Below are 23,425 nucleotides of genomic sequence, written 5' to 3'. Positions count from 1 at the left end.
ACTTTGAATGAGGAAGTACATGTTAGAATTTTAATTGAAGTGAGAGGCATTTTGACCTATTTTACTCCGTTAACTTTGACAACTCACCAACAGACCACAATCTGTCAGGATAGGTAACAGCACCTCCTTCACGATAGTCCTCAACATCGGAGCCCCGCAAGGATGTGTGCTCAGTCCTTTACTGCACTCTCTATACCCACATGACTGTGTGGCAAGATTTAACTCCAACTCAATCTATAAGTTTGCGGATGATACGACTGGTGGGGCGTATCTCAAACAACGACGAATCAGACTACAGGAGGGAGATAAATCACTTGATTGCATGGCGTATCGAAAACTACCTCGCCTTTTTGTTCTTTGTTCTCTAAATGTCGGAAAGACCAAGAAGCTGATCACCGACTTCAGGATGCGTAGCATGGCCCCCACTCCCGTCTGTATCAATGGCTCCGAAATGGAGATGGTCGATAGCTTTAAGTTCCTGGGGGTCACCATCACCAACAGTTTATCCTGGTCCACCCACGTTGATGCAACGGTCAAGAAAGCCCAACAACGTCTCTACTTCCTACGGAAGCTAAAGAAATTTGGCATGTCTGCATCGACCCTTTCAAACTTCTGCAGATTTGCAATAGAGGGCTTCCTATCCGGCTGCATCACAGCCTGGCATAGCAACTGCTCAGTCCAAGATCGCAAGTAACTGCAGAGTGTGATGAACGTAGCCCAACGCATCACACAAGCTTGCCACCCCCACATTGATTCTGTATGCACCTCTCGCTGCCTCAGGAAGGCAGAGAGCATTGTCAGAGACCCGTCCCACCCAGGCATTGCCTTCTTCCAGACCTTTCCATCAGGCAGAAGGTACAGAAGTCTGAAGATCCGCACATCCAGACATAGGGATAGCTTCTTCCCCACAGCTACAAGACTCCCCCTCAGACTGATCTGTTCCCTGTAATAACACCATTCACGATACCCTATGCTGCTCTTGCTCATGTATTTGCTTTGTTTGGTCCCTTGTTCCGCACTGTAACCAATCACTGTTTGTCGATGTATCATTTGACAATGTACTCTGTTGATTATTCTTTTTGTCTGCTGTGTATGTTCCCCCGGCCGCAGAAAAATACTTTTCACTGTACTTCGGTACATGTGACAAGAAATCAAATCAAATCAAGCTGGGCCTTGAACTCCTCCCATTTAAGGAGTTATTGTTTTCTGTATTGCCCCCTTCCTCAGTATGGGCCTGGTCATAAGCAAATCCCAAAGGGGATTGTTTGACTGATAATAGACAGCTAACATTGTGCTTATCCTCTAGATTTGAACGCAGCATTCCATTCGACTTTGTTGACTATTTTCTGTATCTGTTTATGACCTGCACCCCGAAGTGTCTCTCAATCCTCCAGTCGTTCTAGCTTTTTATCATTTAGAAAGCACTCCGATCTATCATGTTTAGGTCCAAAGTGGATTTGTCAGGTTTGCCCATTCTTATAGAGATACTGATAGATTACTCTTCTATCTGTACTGTTTAGAAAGCGGCCTATCTTTGTCTCATTGACAAATTAGGATATATGACTTTCCATCCCCTTACCTATGTCAATACAGTGAATAGTTGACCTCCTAGAACCGATCCTTGTGAGACAGCACTAGTCACATTCTGCCAATTAGGGAACCTGCTCATTATCCTTACTCTCTGTCTCCTGCCATTCAGCCAATTTCCTAAGCAAGTCAATAATTTGCCTTCAATTCCATGGGCTTTTCTAGGCAGCTGTTGCTGTTTGGTTGTCAATTGTATTTTTTTTCCATGTTCACTTTTAATGGAAATGTTTCTTCTCCCTCGCGTGTTTTGTATTTGCTACAAAATGGAAGTGACTCTGGTAAAAACTGAAGAGAAGAAAACATAAGATTGTTCTCATGTAACTGAGAACATTTAATTAGCCACTCCTACTGTGCTAGTTGATCCTCAATATTCATCCCGTGTGATGATTTACGATAACTAAGGCACGCATCAGTTTTTATGGGTTGAATTGATCCTGCAGGAATTTGCTATCTGGAACAGACTATATTACAAGAGTGTAATGGACTCTGCTGTGAAATTCCATTTTTACAGTCACTAAATATTTGGGATGGCAATACATTCTTTAAAAAGCCTGTTGTGTTGCCAGATTTGTCTGCTCATTACCAGCAGTTACTTTTTGTTTCAATTCTTTTAATTAAATGCTGGATACCAAAATAAATGAACCTCAAACACACAAACTGTCTGCTGAGCCTCACGTCATGACTAACATTTTCAAGGCAGCCTGTGGAGTTGAGATGTAGGGGTGACGAGCTGTTTTACTTTCACAACATGCTCCGATCTACCAATGCCCAAATGGAAAAGTCATTGATTCCTTAGCTCCTGGGATTTAGGGGGGGGGGAATGACTTAGTGATAATGTCACTAAATTACTAATCCAGAGGCCCAGCTAATGTTCTGCGGACATGGGTTCAATTAATTAATCGGGAATTGAAATCCAAAGCGTGATTTACCGGGCCTGTTAGCCATAGGCACAAATCCTATAATGCTCACTAAATATCGCGAGAGACCAAAATCGGGGTTTATGCCAGCGAGATATCTGAACGCGATCTTCTCGGGCCCTCCCCGATGACACGATCAGATTCATACCCAGGAAGGGAGCAAACCTGATTTGCATCAATTTGAAACCATTGTATTATACTTCACGAAGATAGCATTGCATCTTCAGATCTCATTGAATCCTCCCACCCACCAGGGGTGATGTCATGTGGGCACAAATATTACTGCTTCTTAAAAGACAGGACCAGGCAGCATGACCTCCAAGAGAGAGGAAGGAAGTGAGCCCCAGAAAGTCTAGGAGGACAGAACTCAATGTCCAGCTCGGGATCTGGGTCTGGGGGTGGAGGTGGTGAGTAGGAGTCTGGGATGGGGGTCACGGCTATTGCCTGTGCTGTTACAAAGTTCTTACAGGCCTGTGTGAGTCTGTTGCCTGTGGCTTGGGGGTTGGGGGTATGGGCCACCTGAGTAAGAAGGGTACCTATTTGCTTTGCCTATCCCTGAAGCAGAAAGCAATTCTTCCCTCTAACATTCCTGAGACTCCTGCTCATCAAACTAATTGGCCATTAAAAGTTAACTCTTAACAATGTCAACTGCCCACAGTCTCAAAGCGGGGATCAAGGATAGGTTTCAGAGGGGCTGTGTTTGTTTATGTGTCAGATCGCAGTGCCTGCCACTGAGGATCCATTAGCCTCCAAGGTGAACATCACTGACAAGTGGCCCCTTCCCATGAGAGACGGGCCACCATATAAATGTCATGTCAGAACCCCTCAGTGATATTGAGAAAAAGGGAGGGGAGAACCAGACTGGAGACCAAAGGCGATTCTGACTGGGCAAGGGCACAATTCCAGAGTCTGTCAGCACTTGTGACGTGAGTGAACATTGTGTGCTGGATAAGCTGAGGGACTGACTGCTTCCAGGTTTGGGAGGCCAATGGATAAAGAGGGGTACTTTTTTTTAATATAAATTTCGAGGACCCAATTATTTTTTTCAATTAAGGGGCAATTTAGAGTGGCCAATTCATTTACCTTGCACATCTTTTTGGGTTGTGTGGGTTGTTATATTACGATGTTGTAATATATATATATTACCCTTTAACTAGCCGAGTGGTTGAAATATAGCCGTAGGTTTCCAGTGATGATAAAGTAATTTAATGCGTAATATAAAATAATCTTGAGTTCTTTTTACTTAATACTAAACTAGTAAACAAACAAATAACTGTAAATCAAACTAGTAAATAAGATAAAGATAATTACTGATATATATTAACTTCTTCTCTCTAGCTCTGTACTCTCTGCACTCCACACACACACACACACACACACACACACACACACACTCCCCGAGGAAAGAGCGGGGAAACATTTATATAGGTCCTGATAGTGTGGCCATCTAGTGTTCAGTTGCCTGTATTAGCTTAACATAGTCTGATCATGTATTACTACATACAGAGATCACTACATCCCCACTTTTTTAAAAACATTTTCTTGTGTATACATAAGAAAATTTACATGAGAAATGGAGTGATTTACACAGTACAGTAAACACTAGAATTATGTTAAAGTTCATCGATTAAGTTGATTTGGCTTTCTTCTCCTTCTTGTATATCTTAATTTCAATGGTGAGGAAGAAGCTTTAAAGTTCTTGCTCAGTGATGAAGTAGAATGTTGTTTTTGATCAACATTTCTTAAAACAGATTGATGTAAATCAAGATCAGGAAAAACTGGTGTGTGAACCTTAACTTGAAGAAGGTCACAACGATTTCTTCTGATTAACACGTCATCTGATGTATTTACCAGATATGATCCAGGTGAAACCTGTCTAAGAACTAGAGCAGTATCTGACCAACCTCCTTCATAAAGTCTTATGCAAACATAATCATCAACTTCAAGACGTTTCAGATTCTTGGCATGTTGATCATAGTACTGTTTCTGTTTCTGACGTTGATGATGCATTTGTTTCACATCATATTGATCAAGAATATGTAGCTGAGGTAGTGTTGTTCTGATGTTCCTGTTAAACAACATCTGTGCTGGCAATAATCCTGTGGTCAGACGTTAACAAGGAGTAGAAGTCAGATTGTGAGTCTCTGGGTTTACTTAATTACTGCTTAATTATATGAACGCCTTTCTCAACCTTTCCGTTAGATTTCGGGAAATGAGGGCTTGAGGTGATATTTCTGAAATTGAAATTCCCAATTGTGAAAACACGGACCATTATCTGACATTATGGTTTGAGGTATACCATGTCTAGCAAAGATGTCTTTGCATGCCTGAATAACAGTTGTGGATGTGAGATCATTTCGTTTCATGACTTCTAGAAAATGTGAATAATAGTCAATGAATAAAATGTAATCTCTGCCATATGAATGAAAGAGGTCGATACCTACTTTCACTCATGGTGATAATGTAATATGTTGCTGCAATTTTTCTTTGCACTGTTTACTTTGGTGTTTCTGGCAGGTGGAAAAGGAAATAATCATGTCTGTGATGTCTTGATTAATACCTGGCCAATAACTCGATTGCCTGGCTCTGCGTTTACATTTCTCTATGCCTAGGTGACCTTCATGAAGTTGGTGAGCATTTCTGACTTCATACTCTCTGGAATGACAAATCTGTCATGTCGCAGTAGAATACCATCGAATATCATCAGTTCAGACTATATACTCTCGTATTGTGGACACTGACCTTTTGGCCATCCATTCTGCAAGTGATGGATTACTCTGGTCAAAGTGGCATCCTTCTGTGTACCTCACATATTTGTTGAAGTTTGTGATCGGACGCAGGAAGTAATTCTTTAAACAACTGTAGATGAGCATCAATGTCATTTATTGATTCTGCTAGTGTGATCTCTGTGTCAGTTGATCTGGAAAGAGTGTCAGCTATGATCAACTCTTTACCTGGAGTATAGATAAGGTTAAAATCATATCTACGCCGTTTCATCATAAGTTGTTGTGTTCTAGGTGTCATATCATTAAGATTTTTATCAATAATATTGACAAGTGGACGATAGTCTGTTTCCACAGAAAATTTTGGTAAGCCGTACAGATAATCATGAAATTTGGTTATTCCAGTAACAAGTCAAAGACTCACTTTCTCCATCTGAGTGTACCTACATTCAGTTGAGGTCATTGATCTTGGGCGTTGGCTATGGGAACTCAGTTGTTGTGGTGGATGTCCTGTTGTAGCAAACCGGGCATCAATGCCATTCTGACTGGCATCAGTTGAAATTTTAGTGGGTTTAGTCGGATCAAAAAATGTCAAGTTTGGAGCTGTTGTTTCAAATCTAACCATTCTTCATTGTGACGCTGAGTCCATTTGGAATCAGTGTTTTTCTTGATTAGCTGACGTAATGCAGTAGTTCTGGTGGAAAGATTTGATATGAATTTCCCCAGGAAGTTCGCACATCCTAGAAAATGCAAAACATCCTTCTTATCTTTCGGTTGTTGCATTGTTTTAATTGCTTCAACTTTGTCATTGTCAGGTGTGATGCCATGAGCTGATATGTTGTCACCAAGAAAGTTTAGAGATGAGATGGCAAACGTGCACTTTGATGGTTGAATTTTAAACCATCCGTATGCATCCTTTCAAAGACCTTTCTGAGTCGAACCATGTGTTCTTCTGCTGTCGCAGACCAGCTGATTATGTCATCAATATAAACATGAACACCTTGAATGTTCTCTGTCATTTGCTCCATTTATACGAAGAAATATTTCTGATGCAGAAATAATACCGAAGGGCATTCTATCGAAACCATACCTTCCAGAGGAGCTTGCTGGAGCCATCAAGCTGCATCTGCCAGAATCCTTGATATGCATCTAATTTAGTGAAGATTTTGGCATTGGCCATTTCGGAGGTGATTTCCTCTCTTTTAGGCTTTGGGTAGTGCTCTCAACAAATATTTCTGTTGAGATCTTTAGGATCCATGCATATCCTTATGCCACCACATGTTTTTTTAACACAGACTAGGGAACTCACCCAATCAGTTGGTTGCGCCACCTTTGATATAATCCCATGAGCTTGCAGTCTTGAGAGTTCAGCTTTCAGTCGTTCTCTGAGAGGTGCTGGTACTCTTCTCGGTGGATGTTTTACTCGCTTGGCATCTTTTTTAAGAAGAATTTTATATTGATATGGCAGTGTGCCCATGCCATAAAAAACATCAGGGTATTATTTTAATAATTGCTGGATGTCATCTTCCTTGTAGATGTCTCAGAAGTATTCCGGAAGATTCTCTGAATCAGCTGTAAATCTTTACATGCCTGAGCACCCAATAGCGAAGATCAGTGATCATCCAGTATTTCAAACCTCAATTTTTTGTAAATGTCCCTGTTGCTGGCATTGAGCTAACACGAGCCATGCGGAATACTTTGATTACCATTGTAATCTTTCAATGAGCATTCCGCAGGAACTATGTTGTAGTCACCTGTGATTATAGACAAGTCTTTGGAATTTAGAAAATTTGCTGAAGCGCCTGTATCTAATTTGAAAATTATAGGACAATTGTTGATACGTACTGTAGTCATCCACTCATTGCTAACGATGTTGACTTGTTGATTGTTTGTTGCTTGAAGAGTTTTCTTAGCTGCGTGAAGAGCTTTCTTTGTTGCAAGAAGATGTGTTTTTTTTGCTTGAAGATCTGTCTTCGCTGATGCTTCAATTACTCTGACAAAGATGGTATTTTCCAAGGAAAAAATTTCATCACCTTGGGAAAGATCTTGTGGGGAATTTATTGTTTCATCTGTTTCAACTGCTCTCACTTTGTAATTCTTCTTGTGTGTAGGAGGGAGATACTTTGCTGAAGACTGGCATTGAGAAGCATAATGATTCATCTTGAAACATGTCAAACATCATTTTCCAAAAGCTGGGCAGTTTCCCTTTAAATGGGCGTTGCCACATCTGTGACCCGTCATCACACTGTCGCCGTGACGCATCATTGATGTTCATGCATGCGCAGACCCCTTTTGCGGTGTCTCGCATTTCTGTGTGAAGTGTGCATGTCCCGAGTTGGAAAATGCATGCGCAAGATGGCTGCCGTCTCGATCGTGCTTCTGTGGTGCCTGCACCATTTTTATTTTCTCAGCCTCGTGGTGGACTTTTTCTTTCGGATTAAACTCTTGAGCATTGACTTTTACTTGGTTCACTGGAGATGCATTTTTGAATTGCAATTTTCAACAAGATCATTTTGACATAGTAAGGTTCTCTTAAAGATTCATCTGTTATACCATAAACGATTTGGTCTCTCATGAGAGAGCCATGCAGACCAGCAGAATTACAGGTCAGAGCTAGGAGTTTTAGATCAGTTATAAAGTTGTTAACAGATTCCACAACTATTTGCACTTGCTTATGAAATCGGAAGCACTCTAAAATTTAGTTACTTTGCATTCTGCAGTGATCATCGAATTTGGTGATTATATGTTCAAATTTGGTTTTATCTTCACCTGCAGCAAAAATAAATGAGTTATCGATTTCAATTGCCTGCTGTCCTGCTAGGGACACAAGCAAAGCGATTTGTCTAGCCTCTGAAGCAGTATTTAGATCACTAGCGTTCAGATAAAGCTGGAATTGTTGCTGAAACTGTCTCCAATTAAGAATAAGGTTACCGGTTGTCTTGAGATGTCTGGGAGCCTGCACTTTATCCATCGAAAATCGATCCGTAGTCGAGGATTCAGTTTCTGCGATGGGTTCGCCAATCGAATAGTCAGTATCGACACTTTATCTTCTTTGATTGAATTCTAGTCTTTCTTAAAGCTTTTTAAACCTGGTACCATGTTATATTACGGTGTTGTAATATATTACTCTTTCTATTTAGCCAAGTTGTTGAAATACAGCTGTAGTCTTCCAGTGATAATGTAATGAATAAACTTGAGTTATTTTTACTTGATACTAAACTAGTACACAAACAAATAACTGTAGATCTAACTATTAAATAAGATAAAGATAATTACTGATATCTATTAACTTCTTCTCTCTAGCTCTGTACTCTCTGCACTCCAGAGACACACTCCCCTAGGAGAGAGTGGGAAAACATTTATATAGGTCCTGATAGCGTGCTCATCTAGTGTTCAGTTGCCTGTACTAGCTTAACTTAGTCTGATCATGTATTACTACATACAGAGATCACTACAGGGGTGAGATCCATGCAGACACGGGGAGAATGTGCAAACTCCACGGACAGTGACCCGGGCTGGGATAGAACCCGGATCCTCAGCGCCATGAGGCACCAGTGCTAACCACTGCACCACCGTGCTGCCCGGGGAGATAGTGCTGTTGAGTGGAAGCAACACCAACCAGTCTGTGTGTGTGTGTTCCTCTCTCTCTCTCTCTCTCTCTCTCTCTCTGTCGGTGTGTGTCACTTTCTCTCTGTGAGTGTGTGCGTCTCTCTCTTTCTGTCTGTGTGCGTGACTCTCTCTCTGTCTTTGTGTGCGTCTCTCTCTGTCTTTGTGTGCGTCTGTCTCTCTGTCTGTGTGTGCATCTGGCTCTGTGTGTGTGCGTCTCTCACGCTGTCCGTGTGTGTCTCTGTCTGTATGTGCATCTCTCTCTGTCTGTGTATGTGTGTCTCTCTGTCTGTGTGCGTCTGTCTCTCTCTGTGTGCGTCTTTCTCTCTGTCTGTGTGCGTCTCACTCTGTCTTTGTGTGCGTCTCACTCTGTCTTTGTGTGCGTCTGTCTCTGTGTGTGCATCTGGCTCTCTGTGTGCGTCTCTCACGCTGTCTGTGCGTGTGTGTCTCTCTGTCTGTGTGCGTCTGTCTCTCTGTCTGTGTGCGTCTTTCTCTCTGTGTGCGCCTCACTCTGCCGGTGTGTGCGTCTCACTCTGTCGGTGTGTGCGTCTCACTCTGTCGGTGTGTGCGTCTCACTCTGTCGGTGTGTGCGTCTCACTCTGTCGGTGTGTGCGTCTCACTCTGTCGGTGTGTGCGTCTCACTCTGTCGGTGTGTGCGTCTCACTCTGTCGGTGTGTGCGTCTCACTCTGTCGGTGTGTGCGTCTCACTCTGCCGGTGTGTGCGTCTCACTCTGCCGGTGTGTGCGTCTCACTCTGCCGGTGTGTGCGTCTCACTCTGCCGGTGTGTGCGTCTCACTCTGTCGGTGTGTGCGTTTCTCGCTGTCGGTGTGTGCGTCTCTCGCTGTCTCTGTGCGTCTCTCGCTCTCTGTGTGTGCGTCTCTCGCTGTCTCTGTGTGCGTCTCTCGCTCTCTGTGTGTGCATCACTCTGTCTGTGTGTGCGTCTCTCTCTCTGTCTGTGTGCATCTCTGTCTTTGTGCGTCTCTCTCTGTCTGTGTGCGTCTCTCTCTGTCTGTGTGCGTCTCTCTCTGTCTGTGTGTGCGTCTCTCTCTCTCTGTCTGTGTGTGCGTCTCTGTCTGTGTGCATCTCTCGCTGTCTGTGTGCGTCTGTCTGTGTGTGGATCTCTCTCTCTGTGCGTCTCTCTCGCTGTCTGTGCGTCTCTCTCGCTGTCTGTGCGTCTCTCTCGCTGTCTGTGGCTCTCTCTCGCTGTCTGTGGCTCTCTCTCGCTGTCTGTGGCTCTCTCTCGCTGTCTGTGGCTCTCTCTCGCTGTCTGTGGCTCTCTCTCGCTGTCTGTGGCTCTCTCTCGCTGTCTGTGGCTCTCTCTCGCTGTCTGTGGCTCTCTCTCGCTGTCTGTGGCTCTCTCTCGCTGTCTGTGCGTCTCTCTCGCTGTCTGTGCGTCTCTCTCGCTGTCTGTGCGTCTCTCTCGCTGTCTGTGCGTCTCTCGCTGTCTGTGCGTCTCTCTCGCTGTCTGTGCGTGCGTCTCTCTCGCTGTCTGTGCGTGCGTCTCTCTCGCTGTCTGTGCGTGCGTCTCTCTCGCTGTCTGTGCGTGCGTCTCTCTCGCTGTCTGTGCGTGCGTCTCTCTCGCTGTCTGTGCGTGCGTCTCTCTCGCTGTCTGTGCGTGCGTCTCTCTCGCTGTCTGTGCGTGCGTCTCTCTCGCTGTCTGTGCGTGCGTCTCTCTCGCTGTCTGTGCGTGCGTCTCTCTCGCTGTCTGTGCGTGCGTCTCTCTCTCTGCCTGTGCGTGCGTCTCTCTCGCTGTCTGTGTGTGCGTCTCTCTCTCTCTCTGTCTGTGCGTGCGTCTCCCTCTCTGTCTGTGTGTGCGTCTCTCTCGCTGTCTGTGCGTGCGTCTCTCTCGCTGTCTGTGCGTGCGTCTCTCTCGCTGTCTGTGCGTGCGTCTCTCTCGCTGTCTGTGCGTGCGTCTCTCTCGCTGTCTGTGCGTGCGTCTCTCTCGCTGTCTGTGCGTGCGTCTCTCTCGCTGTCTGTGTGTGCGTCTCTGTGTGTGCGTCTCTCTGTCTGTGTGTGCGTCTCTCTCTCCCTGTGCATCTCTCTGTCTGTGTGTGCGTCTCTCTGTGTGTGCGTCTCTCTGTGTGTGCGTCTCTCTGTGTGTGCGTCTCTCTGTGTGTGCGTCTCTCTGTGTGTGCGTCTCTCTGTCTGTGTGTGCGTCTCTCTGTCTGTGTGTGCGTCTCTCTGTCTGTGTGTGCGTCTCTCTGTCTGTGTGTGCGTCTCTCTGTCTGTGTGTGCGTCTCTCTGTCTGTGTGTGCGTCTCTCTGTCTGTGTGTGCGTCTCTCTGTCTGTGTGTGCGTCTCTCTGTCTGTGTGTGCGTCTCTCTGTCTGTGTGTGCGTCTCTCTCTCTGTCTGTGTGTGCGTCTCTCTGTCTGTGTGTGCGTCTCTCTGTCTGTGTGTGCGTCTCTCTGTCTGTGTGTGCGTCTCTCTGTCTGTCTGTGTGTGCGTCTCTCTGTCTGTGTGTGCGTCTCTCTGTCTGTGTGTGCGTCTCTCTGTCTGTGTGTGCGTCTCTCTGTCTGTGTGTGCGTCTCTCTCACTGTATGTGCGTCTCTCTCTCTCACTGTGTGTGCGTCCCTCTCTCTCACTGTGTGTGCGTCTCTCTCTCTCACTGTGTGTGCGTCTCTCTCTCTCACTGTGTGTGCGTCTCTCTCTCTCACTGTGTGTGCGTCTCTCTCTCTCACTGTGTGTGCGTCTCTCTCTCTCACTGTGTGTGCGTCTCTCTCTGTCTTTGTGTGTCTCTCTGTCTTTGTGCGTCTCTCTCGCTGTCTGTGTGCGTCTCTGTCTGTGTGTGCGTCTCTGTGTGTGTGCATCTCTCTGTCTGTGTGTGCATCTCTCTCTCTCTGTGCATAGAACATAGAACAGTACAGCACAGAACAGGCCCTTCGGCCCTCAATGTTGTGCCGAGCCATGATCACCCTACTCAAACCCACGTATCCACCCTATACCCGTAACCCAACAACCCCCCCTTAACCTTACTTTTATTAGGACACTACGGGCAATTTAGCATGGCTAATCCACCTAACCCATCTGTCTGTGTGTGCATCTCTCTGTCTGTGTGTGCGTCTCTCTGTCTGTGTGTGCGTCTCTCTGTCTGTGTGTGCGTCTCTCTGTCTGTGTGTGCGTCTCTCTCGCTGTGTGTGCGTCTCTCTGTCTTTGTGTGTCTCTCTCTCTCTCTCTCTCTCTCTGTGTCTCTCTCTCTCTGTGCGTCTCTCTCTGTCTGTGTGCGTCTCTCTCTCTGTCTGTGTATGTCTCTGTGTGTGTGCATCTCTCTGTCTCTGTGCGCGTCTCTCTCTCTGTGTGCATCTCTCTCTGTGTGCGTATCTCTCTCTCTCTCTCTGTGTGCGTCTCTCTCTGTGTGTGCGTCTCTCTCTCTCTCTGTGCGTCTCTCTCTCTCTCTGTGCGTCTCTCTGTGTGTGCGTCTCTCTCTCTCTCTCTCTCTGTGCGTCTCTCTCTGTGTGTGCGTCTCTCTCTCTGCATCTCTCTGTGTGTGCGTCTGTCTGTCTCTGTCTCTCCTCTCTGTCTGTGTGTATCTGTGTATGTGTGTATGTCTCTGTCTATGTATGTACGTGTCTCTCTCTCTCGCGCTCTCTGTCTGTGTGTGTCTCTCCCTCTCTCTCACCTCTCTCTGTGTGTCTCCCTCTGTCTGTCTGTCTCTCTCTCTCTCTCTCCCTCTCTCTGCCTCTGTCAGTCTCCCTCTCTCTGCCTCTGTCTGTCTTTTTCTTAAATTTAGGGTATCCAATAGTTTTTTTTCCAATTAAGGGGCAATTTAAAATCGCCAATCCCCCCTCCCCCCCCCCCCCCCCCCCCCTCTCTCTCTCTCTCTCTCTCTCTCTCTCTCGCTCTCTCGCTCTCTCGCTCTCTCTCTCTCTCTTCATGTGTGTCTCTGTCTCTGTGTCTGATCCCTTGATAAAGTGCCAGTGGCGATGCTTATTTTTCTTATTACAGTGCAGGAGCACAAACTGTAGCAGCAATGAGCGGCAGCACCTAGGAAAAGCCCAGAGCCAGGGGACCGCAGAGCAGGCTCAGGGTCCGGAGGCCCTAACAGCCAAAGAGGGGGCATGAAAGCGCAGAAGGAGACAGAGGGTATAAAGGACCCTTGTGTCCTTCATTGAGCTGTCAGATAATATGTGCCGTGGGAGACTCTACCTCATCAGGGAGACTCTGCATTACGTGTGCCGCATTCTTTCTAACTTGGCGCCTGTGGCCGTGAAGGTAACAGCAGCCCTCAACCTCTATGCAACAGGGTTGTTCCAGGCTCTCCTGTGTAGAATTTCTCAGGCATCCACCCATAAGTGCATCAGTGAGGTGATGGATGCACTCTAAGCAAGGGCCTTCGGCTTCATTCATTTTGATCTAGACCAGGCCCAGCAGGACGAGAGGACTATGGAATTCAGCATCATAGCTGGTCTGCCACTGGTGCAGTGGGTGATCGATTGCACTCGTATCGCTTTACATACCCGTGGCATTAGAGTGTCCTCGTCATCAACAGGAAGGGATCCACTACCTCTGGTGATGTGTGACCACCAGATGAGAATCTTGCATGTGTGGCCATTTTCCAGGGAGGATACTTGACAGCTACATTCTCGGGCAATTGCAAATCCCTGGAATTTTCGAGGGCCACCCCAGGTTGCAGGGATTGCGTGTAGGAGGCAAGAGATATCCCCTTGGGTCTTGGCTGATAACGCCATTGTGGAGACCTGAGACGGAAGCAGAGGCTTGATACAAGGTACTCGGTGCCACCCGGTCTCTGATAGAGCGGTGCATCTGCTTCCTTAAAAGGCCCTTCAGCTACCTTGACAGATCCAGTGGGGTCCTTCAGTCCCCAAGGGGTTTCCTGCATCGTGGTTGTCAGCTGTGCCCTACCTGGCTTCACAAAGGGGCAAAAACCTTACCGATGAAGACCTGGAGGACGCCACATTTCCTCAGATGAGGAGGAAGCCTTGAAGGGAGTAGAGGAAGAGACCAATGAGAAGACAGAGGATGGAAGCTAGGCGGGGGCAAGGGCTTGCATCAGCAGGAGGGCTAGGGATGCCCTCATCGCTTCATGCAATAGGGCAGGCATCGTGTCTAACAGCGCTACAACCCCTCCCCGAGTCCGTCATGGTCCTCTGGGACTGACCCATGCTTTGGAGTTCTCCATAATGGATCTGATCTGTTGCCTCAGGCTTTCCACTGCAGATGCCACCCATGCAGTGTTGGCCTGGGTACCACGAATTGCCAACAACTTACGTGACAGAAGGCTTTGGGACTCCTCCATTCGGCCTAGCAGTCGCAGGAGGGTCGCTGACAACCCTTCTTGGTATTCCTGGCTCAGCTTTTGCATCTCCAGCAGCTGAGGAACAAACGTGTCCGGAGGCACGGCCCTTCCTTGGGGCATAGTTCTGTCCATCAGACCATCTACTGTTTGATCCCTGGGACACACCTGCCTGGCTCCATCTGATGTGCATCAGAAGCTGTGCAGAAAATGACCCAGAAGCCTGCTTGCTAAGTTCACCCACTGAAGTGTGCATCACTGCAATGGAGGATGGTGTGAGTGAAAGCTGTGATGCTTCATCCTTGTCCTCCGATGTCTTCTCCAAGGTGGTGTCAAGGGTAGAAGGTGTGATACTGTTGATAGACGGGCTAGGCTCTTCAGTTGATGTTTCTGTAAGGGACATGTTTTTAGTGCATAACCTGATCGAGGGTTTGGACTACAAAGACTTCACTTGACAGTGGTCATCTAGATGAAGGTGCAGTGGCTCCTCACTTTTCTGTCCTAGGCCAACCTCGCCCTCAGCGCAGGCCTGCTGCTGCTCCGCCCAATCCTCTCCTCTCCTGGAGTCAGGATCCTTAGCTCAGGCATCCCGTTACCCACGGCAATTGGTCATTCCAATGGTCTCCTGGATGGAAGCTTGATGACACTTGGCATGCAGGCTTCATGAAACCTGGGAACTGCGGTTACACGGAGGGGTTCTGATGAAGAGTGCCCGGGGGGGGTTTGAGGATGCTGGTGGGAGGTCGAGTGCCAGGGCCCTGCAAACTGGCAGCATGTGGGATCTTTCTGGGGGTGGGGTGGGGTGGTGGGGGGGAGGGAATTTTCAGAAGGAAGGAGTGAAGCGAGGAGACCAGAGCCACTTTTACCCTTGCTGATCTTGGGTCATTCATCTTTTTCTGACATTGCACGCCCACCCTCTTGGTCAGGCAGCTGCACTAACTAGTGTCCCAAACGGGATTCCTTACTTGCTGGAGGGCCTCCTGCCAGCCCGAGGGTATATTCTCCTCCACTGCATCCAGCAAACAGCTGAGGGCCCCCTCTGTGGAATCTAGGAGCTGGCTTCCGAGTTGCCACCCTCCTGGTTTGAATGAGAACTAGTGCTGTGGAGCGTTTAAATGCAGCGTCCCATTTATTGAAGTGCTCAGATGACCCCTGGGGTCGGCAAATCAGACGTTTTGCATCTCCGGCATGGTGCTTTTCATGTGGGGGAGAAACTATTTTTCAAAGTACCGGTGAGAATCGGCCTGATTTTCTTGCCAAAAATTACACTTTGCCATTTATGGGCAAGAATATTGCCCCTTGCCTCAGTGGTGGTGGCCATAGAGCTATCATCGATTAGCATTTAAAAAAAATACCTGGTTCATTAATGTCCTTAGGGAAGGAAATCTGCCAGCTGTACCTGGCCTACATCCAACTCCAGACCCACAGCAATGTGGTTGACTCTTAACTGCACTTTGATTAGGCCCACTCAGTTCAAGGGCGATTAGGGATGGGCAGAAAATGCTTTTTAACAATGCCCACGTCCCATTAAATAACTTTTTAAAAGCTGCAACCGAAGGCCCACAAAACCGAGGGGTCCAATGCATTCAAATTGCAGCCTTGCTCTGATTTGCTGTCAACTCTGGTTCAATCATCCCGTTTGCCTCTTTGATTCCTAAAACTGATTTATTCTCAAGAGTAGACTTAGTTATATTTGCTGCACATGCCTCTACATGTGAGTCTCCCCTCTCCGATGTCTTTTTTGAGATCTCTAAGCTCCCCTTTCAGATGATGTTGTATTCCTGCTGGGATTATTACTTCAAAACCCAAGGTTTATTTTAATATAATATAGAAATCAACTAATTAAACTTTGGGGTGTGGGGAGCACTAAGGGAGATTAGTGCCCACTTTTGCCTTGGACCTGTTTATTTAGAGTTGTGTATGTTTCAGGGATCTCTTTGCAGACTGCAAAGGCAGGCCTTAGTGGGTTTTAAATATATCTGAAGAATTGGGAACCAGTTTATGACACTTAAAAGAAAAATGCTTTCTTCTCCAGTGCAAGAAGAAACACACACTGGTCTGTCCGGAATTCTCCAGGACTGGGAGTTGCACACAAGGCTCCAAGTGCAAGTTGCAGCACCTGCAACGCAAAAACTACAAGAGGAAGCATACATCTGGAACCAGTCAGGATCGAGTAGCAGAGGAGTATGCAACTTCCAAGGGGATCAAACTTGCAAATGACACAGAAAGGTAAAACAGGGTTATCACTGAAGGGAGGTGACTTGAATGGGAGGTAGGAGTTTGGGCGGGGGAAGGGGGTTTGGATGGGAGGGAAATGGGGGTTGAAGGGGGAGGTAGCGGATGAGGCGGTGTTGTGTGATCGGGTTGGGTGGGGGGGCTGAGAGAAGGTGATGGGGCGAGGGGAAGGGAGGTGGTGGGTAAGTGCGGGTGGGGATGAGGAGGATTGGAGTGGAGGGGCAATGGGGCTAGGGGGAAGTTATGGGAAGATTGGGGGGATCGTGTGGGAGAGTTGAATGAGGGTTGGGTGGGGGGTGAGGAAGGTTGAGTGGGAGGAATGCGGGTGTGATTGGGAAATGGAGAGGGCTTTATGGGGGGGTGGTGGGAGGCAGTGGGTAGTTGGTGGGGAGCGTGTGGTACAGTGGGACATTTGGGGTGGGCTGCGGCTGGGTGGGATCACTTTTTAAGTTTTAAAAATTGTACGCTTCTCAAAATTTTGAATTTAAACCTGCAATCTAAATTTTCATGCTACCCTAAATTACTCAAAATTCTGATGACATGCTATGTTAATGTACCAGAATCTTGAGAATCTTGGGCCTTCTCAAAATAAATGCAAGAGACTAAAAGCCAGGAGTGATGCATAACAAGGTGTGGACTTGCCATCGCCCAAAATTAAATCCCTATTTGTAACTAGTAGATTGTTTTAAAAATGGTTTTGGTTCGCCCACTAAATTTAATGTGCCCAATTTCTATGGCAAGGGTGGCATGGTACCATGATGTTTAGCACTGTTGCTTCACAGCTCCAGGGTCCAAGGTTCAATTCCTGGCTTGGGTCACTCTCTGTGTGGATCCTGCATGTTCTCCCCGTGTCTGCGAGGGTTTCCTACGGGTTCCGGTTTCCTCCCACAGTCCAAAGATGTGCAGGTTAGGTGGATTGGTCATGCTAAATTGCCCTTGGTGTCCAAAAAGGTTTGGTGGGGTTACGAGGATAGGGTGAAGGTGTGCGCTTAAATAGGGTGGTCTTTCCAAGGCCGGTTCAGACTCGATGGGCCGAATGGCCTCCTTCTGCACTGTAAATTCTATGATCTCACTTCTGGGTGAAGGGGAAAAAACCCAGTTCTTGAGTTAAGACCATGCTAAACATTTCTTCACCATGAGTCACTCTTTGAAAAGTTCCAATCAACAATTCAATCTACATTTTTTCCGAGCTGCTGATGTATGTCTGATTGATAATGGAAAAGATCTTGTGCAGTTTATTTGGGTTGTAAGTACCTAATCTTTCCTCTAGATATGAATTTACTGTTACCGTCTCCATATAGTGCATTGTGCAGAACATGTTCATGAGGCAGTCACCCAAAATCAGTGTCATCATCATCTAAAGGGTGTACACAAATTAACACTGCATTATATTGTTGCTGCTCTTAATGCCCCATGCTGCATATATGTCAGATGATATTTGTTACTGGATGACAACAATGGGCATTGTCACCTTACTAGGACCTTTCTCTGAATGTTTGGTGGATTGATCGGTGAATCTTGAAAGGGAAAAGAATATCATGCATGATTGAGGGGGAGGTAAAAGCTGGGGGTGGGATTGGGAATTGGGGGAAGCAGGAAACGCACCAGGGCCCATGATGTGTCGTCCTGGTCCCGCCGTAGTGTCATGTGTTGCACAGTATAAAAGTCACTGCTTCTGTACATATGTGAGTGTGATCAGAGGTTGTTTCTCAATCCTTGCACTGGACTGTTATAATAGAAACTTCTAGGCTTCGGCACAACAAATCCTTAAGGTTTCTATACAAAAAACAGGTAATATTGTTCAAACACAAAGAATTAAGCCAACTCACACCGATGATACACCTCCGCTCATTAAATTCTCAATCTCAACCATGTAATTGAATTAGTGCCAAATATTACACGGTTAGGAGATGGGGAACGTTCTCCTCACTTTCACACTACTCCCAAGGTTTCAGTCCGAGAGATCCCAAGTGGTGGGGCAGAGCTACTAAGAAACAGGCAAGTTGCCAACTTGTGCCTGCAAGGGGCAGCACGGTAGCATTGTGGATAGCACAATTGCTTCACAGCTCCAGGGTCCCACGTTCGATTCCGGCTTGGGTCACTGTCTGTGCGGAGTCTGCACATCCTCCCCGTGTGTCCGTGGGTTTCCTCCGGGTACTCCGGTTTCCTCCCACAGTCCAAAGATGTGCAGGTTAGGTGGATTGGCCATGATAAATTGCCCTTAGTGTCCAAAATTGCCCTTAGTGTTGGGTGGGTTACTGGGTTCTGGGGATAGGGTGGAGGTGTTGACCTTGGGTAGGGTGCTCTTTCCAAGAGCCGGTGCAGACTCGATGGGCCGAATGGTCTCCTTCTGCACTGTAAATTCTATGATTAACTGATGGATGTAAAGATATGAAGAGGGGAAGGATAAAAAATAAATTATTTTGAATTAACTATTTCCAGTTGAATTGTCAAATGGGCGTTTCAAGCTCTGTACAGTTGCAAATTATATTTGTTGTCTGGATTGGATTTTGTTTATTGTCACATGTACCGAGGTACAGTGAAAAGTATTTTTCTGTGAGCAGTTCAACAGATCATTAAGTACATGGAAAGAAAAGAAAATACATAATAGGGCAACATAAGGTACACAATGTAACTACATAACACCGGCATCGGGTGAAGCATACAGGGATGTAGTGTTAATCAGGTCAGTCATCTGGTTGAGAATAGGGAGCAAGCAACCCTGAAATACATGCATTTCAAACAAGCTTGGAGTTTACTACACTCAAAAGGTTGAAGATTCTATACAGCAGGTAGGCTTACTTAACTAAAGAACTGGAGACATGGCATTTGCAATTAACAATTTCCCAGAATTTAAATATATTTGGAGTTGAAAGGTAATTAATTTGAATTTCTACCTGACAAGCCATGTGTGTCATATTGTCATGGGGATAAGTGGGGCTTCTTTGTTTTCAGTTTAGCTTTGTGAATTCTGTTAGAGCATAACTCGCAGGCAGAATTGGTTGAGTTTTTAAAAAAGCAACCAAGAGACTGTCAGTTTTGGTCTTATGAAAATTGTAGCTCCTTGGAAATCTAGAGATAATGCCCAGACCTACACCTGAGTAGGGTAAATGCTAGATATATAGTCCATGGCACGGCCTACAATTAATAGCTGGTATAAAGAACATTTGAAAAGGAGAAAAAAACAGCTGGAAGATTTGTTTAGCTTGAAGCCAAAGGAAGAAATCTACAGCAATCCTTTCAATAAAAGGCAGTTAACCATGTTGTAATTGGAGTTTCAGGAGTATTCAGCTTTGTTGCATTTTGAAACCATAGCAGTCGGCTATTGAAAACAGAGGGTGTTTTCATATGTGACGAAAGAGAAAATGCTGGAAAATCTCAGCAAGTCTGGCAGCACCTGTAGGGAGAGAAAAGAGCTAACGTTTCGAGTCCGATGACTCTTTGTCAAAGCTTTGACATAGAGTCATCGGACTTGAAACGTTAGCTCCTTTCTCTCCCTACAGATACTGCCAGACTTGCTGAGATTTTCCAGCGTTTTCCCTTTGGTTTCAGATTCCAGCATCTGCAGTAATTTGCTTTTATATGTTAGAAGCCATTATGAAGGAGTCACAGGGAGACCCATGTTTGAGCTGTGGAATCCAGAGTTGTGAGGTCAGTAAATAAATTGGAAGGTCACTGAGCGAAAAGGTAACGGAAGAACCCGCATAAAGCCTTGTACCTCAGTTGATAGCTGGAACACTGAAGAGATATCTGAGTGAATTCCAGAAAGCTGTGATAAATGTACCTTTTTGAGTTGGTCCCCGGGATAGTGAACCTTGAACATTGGATAACATGTGGGCATTTCTGGGGAGGGGGCGGTTTGGGAACATGTAATAATTGAGTAGCATACCAAAAAGGTGATTTTCCAATGAAACAGAATCATTTTGTCTGTAAGATTACTGGATTTTATATATATATTTTTTAAAGTTACCCTTGTTTTCTCAATCTCTCTTTGGCAGAGAACTGGAAGAGAAGACAGTGAGACAAGCATTGACCGAAAGAAGAACTAACTCTTCTACTGTCACTGGAGAATTGAGCAGCAGTAGCAGCAACCCGCATTGGCTGCCAGCATTCATTGCTCTTCACTCATCTGCATCCTCTGAAGAGAAAGCAGATTCTGAAGTAGAAGAAGAAAGGGCAGGCGAAGCACTGGGTATGTATTTATCTCTTTCAAATATTTGGACCTAATTTCATTTCGATTTACAATCGGGTTGTCTTTGTTCTGACACCCACAGATCCAGCAGAGAATTCTGACTAAGAATGAGTCAGGATCTGGTAAATATTTGCCTCCTTAACCCAAGGATGCCAAGTCTAATAATTCAAGTGCCAAACTAGTTTAGATCCGTTTACTCAATGCTCGTCACTCTTTAAACCTGAAACATTTGACTCTACTTGGTCACCTACATGTCACAAAATCATCAGCTTAAGTTTAGATGTCATATTTAATATATTCATAGATTTCATAGAATTTTCAGTGCAGAAGGAGGCCTGCACTTTCATAGGGGAACAGAAAAGTGGGACTTGAGCCCACCGGGTCAGAATCTGGCTGTCCTGCCAGCGATAATGCTCAGGGAGCAGCCTTAATTTATTCAGGCCGGGCTGCCCAGTATCTTCCCTGCCTCCCATAACGTGGGAGACCAGTCGGGAGTGGGTGGGAAGGCCATCTGCTTTATTTTAAGAGACCTCCACCTTCAAATACACAAGTGAGGGACTATAAAATCAAACCCATACACTGTGAAAAGAGTGCTGAAGGTTGGGAGAGGACAATTAACTTCATAGACTTTACGTGAAGAAACTATTTGGCACATTGTATTCGGTAGTGTTTGCTCCTCAGCTAGAAATGCTCTAATGCTGTTAGCATGCGAAACAGGTGGATCTTCCAGATTTGGCGTGTTTGTATCTGTCAGATATTGATCTGAACACAAAGCGCAACAATGTCATCTTTGAAATATCATGGACTGATTAAGCCAAATTGGCCAGAGAAAGCAGCCACCTTGGAGGGAAACATGCATGAGCAACAGTTAAGACCTCACGGCTATGATGCCTCTACAGCTGGTTTGCCTGGTTACACATTTTGATAAAGATGTGAAATTTTGTTCATATGCTTTCATGGGATGTTGGCATTGCTGGCTAGAACAGCTTTGTTGTGCATCCCTAATTCCCTCAAGAAGCCGGTGGTGAACATATAGAACATAGAACAGTACAGCACAGAACAGGCCCTTCGGCCCTCGATGTTGTGCCGAGCAATGATCACCCTACTTAAACCCACGTAACCCGTATACCCGTAACCCAACAATCCCCCCATTAACCTTACACTACGGGCAATTTAGCATGGCCAATCCACCTAACCCGCACATCTTTGGACTGTGGGAGGAAACCGGAGCACCCGGAGGAAACCCACGCACACACGGGGAGGACGTGCAGACTCCACACAGACAGTGACCCAGCCGGGAATCGAACCTGGGACCCTGGAGCTGTGAAGCATTGATGCTAACCACCATGCTACCGTGAGGCCCCTAACCTTGGAACTGCTGCAGTCCACCTGGTGTAGTTGCACCCACATTGTTGTTAAGAGAGTTTGACAAAGCTGGGTGTGCTGTTGTCATTTCCTTTGACTCAGGCAATACCCAGTGATCTGTCGGATTTCTTTGCCTTTTGACTTTTATGTAGTGGTTTGGTACAGCTGAGAGGATTCCTAGGCCATTTCAAATGGGAATTGAGAGTCAACTACATTGCTGATGTCAGTAGTGAGCATTTGAGAAAGGCACTGGCATGTGGCTAGTAAACTGACAGACTCACGGAGCCTTGTTTCCTTAAATCAATTGGCAATCTGAGCATTTCTCAAAAAAACTTTCCTTTAACCACTGCAAGGGTTAGAAGATTATCCTAAATGCATCCTGACTATTCCATCCATAGCAGCAAGCTACAGGGTTACAGAGTTATCTCCAAAATAGAATTTGGAGCTGTGAAATATTTAATTGCCTTAGTTTCCAGAGAAAGTTCTGAAAGGGTTTGTCACAGAAACAGACCTGGAGATAGCAAAGACCAAAGGGGGCAGTCCAGCAATCTGAATGATCTCTGCAAATTGAACAGAATGTAGATAAAGTAGCGGTGAAGATTTTGGAAAGTATTTGGGGTTACACAGGAGTTTATGGAGACGTTCATTACACATTATCAACTTCCCAAGTTAAGTGAAAATGCAGAAAATAGCTGGCTTTTTCAAAATATTCAACATCCACCCCTTTCACTGCACTGTGATTCTTAGATACATTGCAGCAACTCGCCAAGGTTATTTTGCCAGTATGTCGCTCCCCTTTGTGACATCTATCAGTTAGAAAGGCAAGAGCAGTCGTGGCATGGAAGCACCAAATTTCCCTGCAAATCGCACATCATCCTGACTTGGACATATATCACCATTCCTCCTTCATTCCTAGATAAATATCCTGAAATTCACTACTTTATACCATCGTGGGATCTCCACCACCGCAAGAAGAAGGTTCGCAATTGCATGCTTAGGAAAATCGCATGCTTAGGAAAATAATTTTTTAAATGTCCGTAACATTTTTACAATGCACTATTAAGCAATTCACTGTTTGAGATTGTGCCATTGGGCAGACAATTCATCCTGATGGTTTTCAGTCATTTACTGGAGTTTAGCTAACTACCCAAGCATTAAACAAAAACAGCTTGCCACTTTTGAGGCAATTCTAATTTTCCATATTTCATCCACTATTTAAATAGTTTGAAGCCAGCTTAAAAAATGTGCTGGGACTGATAATTTCGAGATGACTGCACTACTCACAGTTCATCTCATGCATGCGATAATTTAATTACTGATCATTTGCCGTACTTTAATTTGTTTGTGAAAAAGAACAAAAGTCTCAGGGAAGCGAGCAGATGTTTCTGTTTCCCAATTGCCCGTTTAGCGAGGAGTAAATGGCAGCATTCATTCTGGTACAGCCGGAGAGAGGAGAGAGAGATGGGTCTTTACAGCTTTGAGTGATTCCTTTTGTAAACATTTTCCGGAATATGCTTCTTTGAACAGTTATAAACAAGAGTTCAGCTCA

General features: G+C 45.6%; 1 protein-coding gene across 2 annotated transcripts in view; it reads left to right on the top strand.

The window, feature by feature from the left end:
• zc3h3 (zinc finger CCCH-type containing 3) overlaps nucleotides 1-23,425 on the top strand; it is a 315,450-nt gene that overhangs the window by 251,375 nt on the left and 40,650 nt on the right. For both annotated transcript variants that reach the window (XM_038808835.1, XM_038808836.1), the window contains exons 10-11: nucleotides 16,120-16,313; nucleotides 20,318-20,511. In XM_038808835.1, the coding sequence (XP_038664763.1) occupies nucleotides 16,120-16,313; nucleotides 20,318-20,511 (388 nt within the window). The remainder of the gene's footprint in view (nucleotides 1-16,119; nucleotides 16,314-20,317; nucleotides 20,512-23,425) is intronic.

Source organism: Scyliorhinus canicula, chromosome 10 (genome assembly GCF_902713615.1).
Source record: "Scyliorhinus canicula chromosome 10, sScyCan1.1, whole genome shotgun sequence".
In the NCBI taxonomy this organism is placed as follows: domain Eukaryota; kingdom Metazoa; phylum Chordata; class Chondrichthyes; order Carcharhiniformes; family Scyliorhinidae; genus Scyliorhinus; species Scyliorhinus canicula.
The sequence above is the reverse complement of the archived record's forward strand: the minus strand, read 5'-3'. Positions and strand labels throughout refer to the sequence as shown.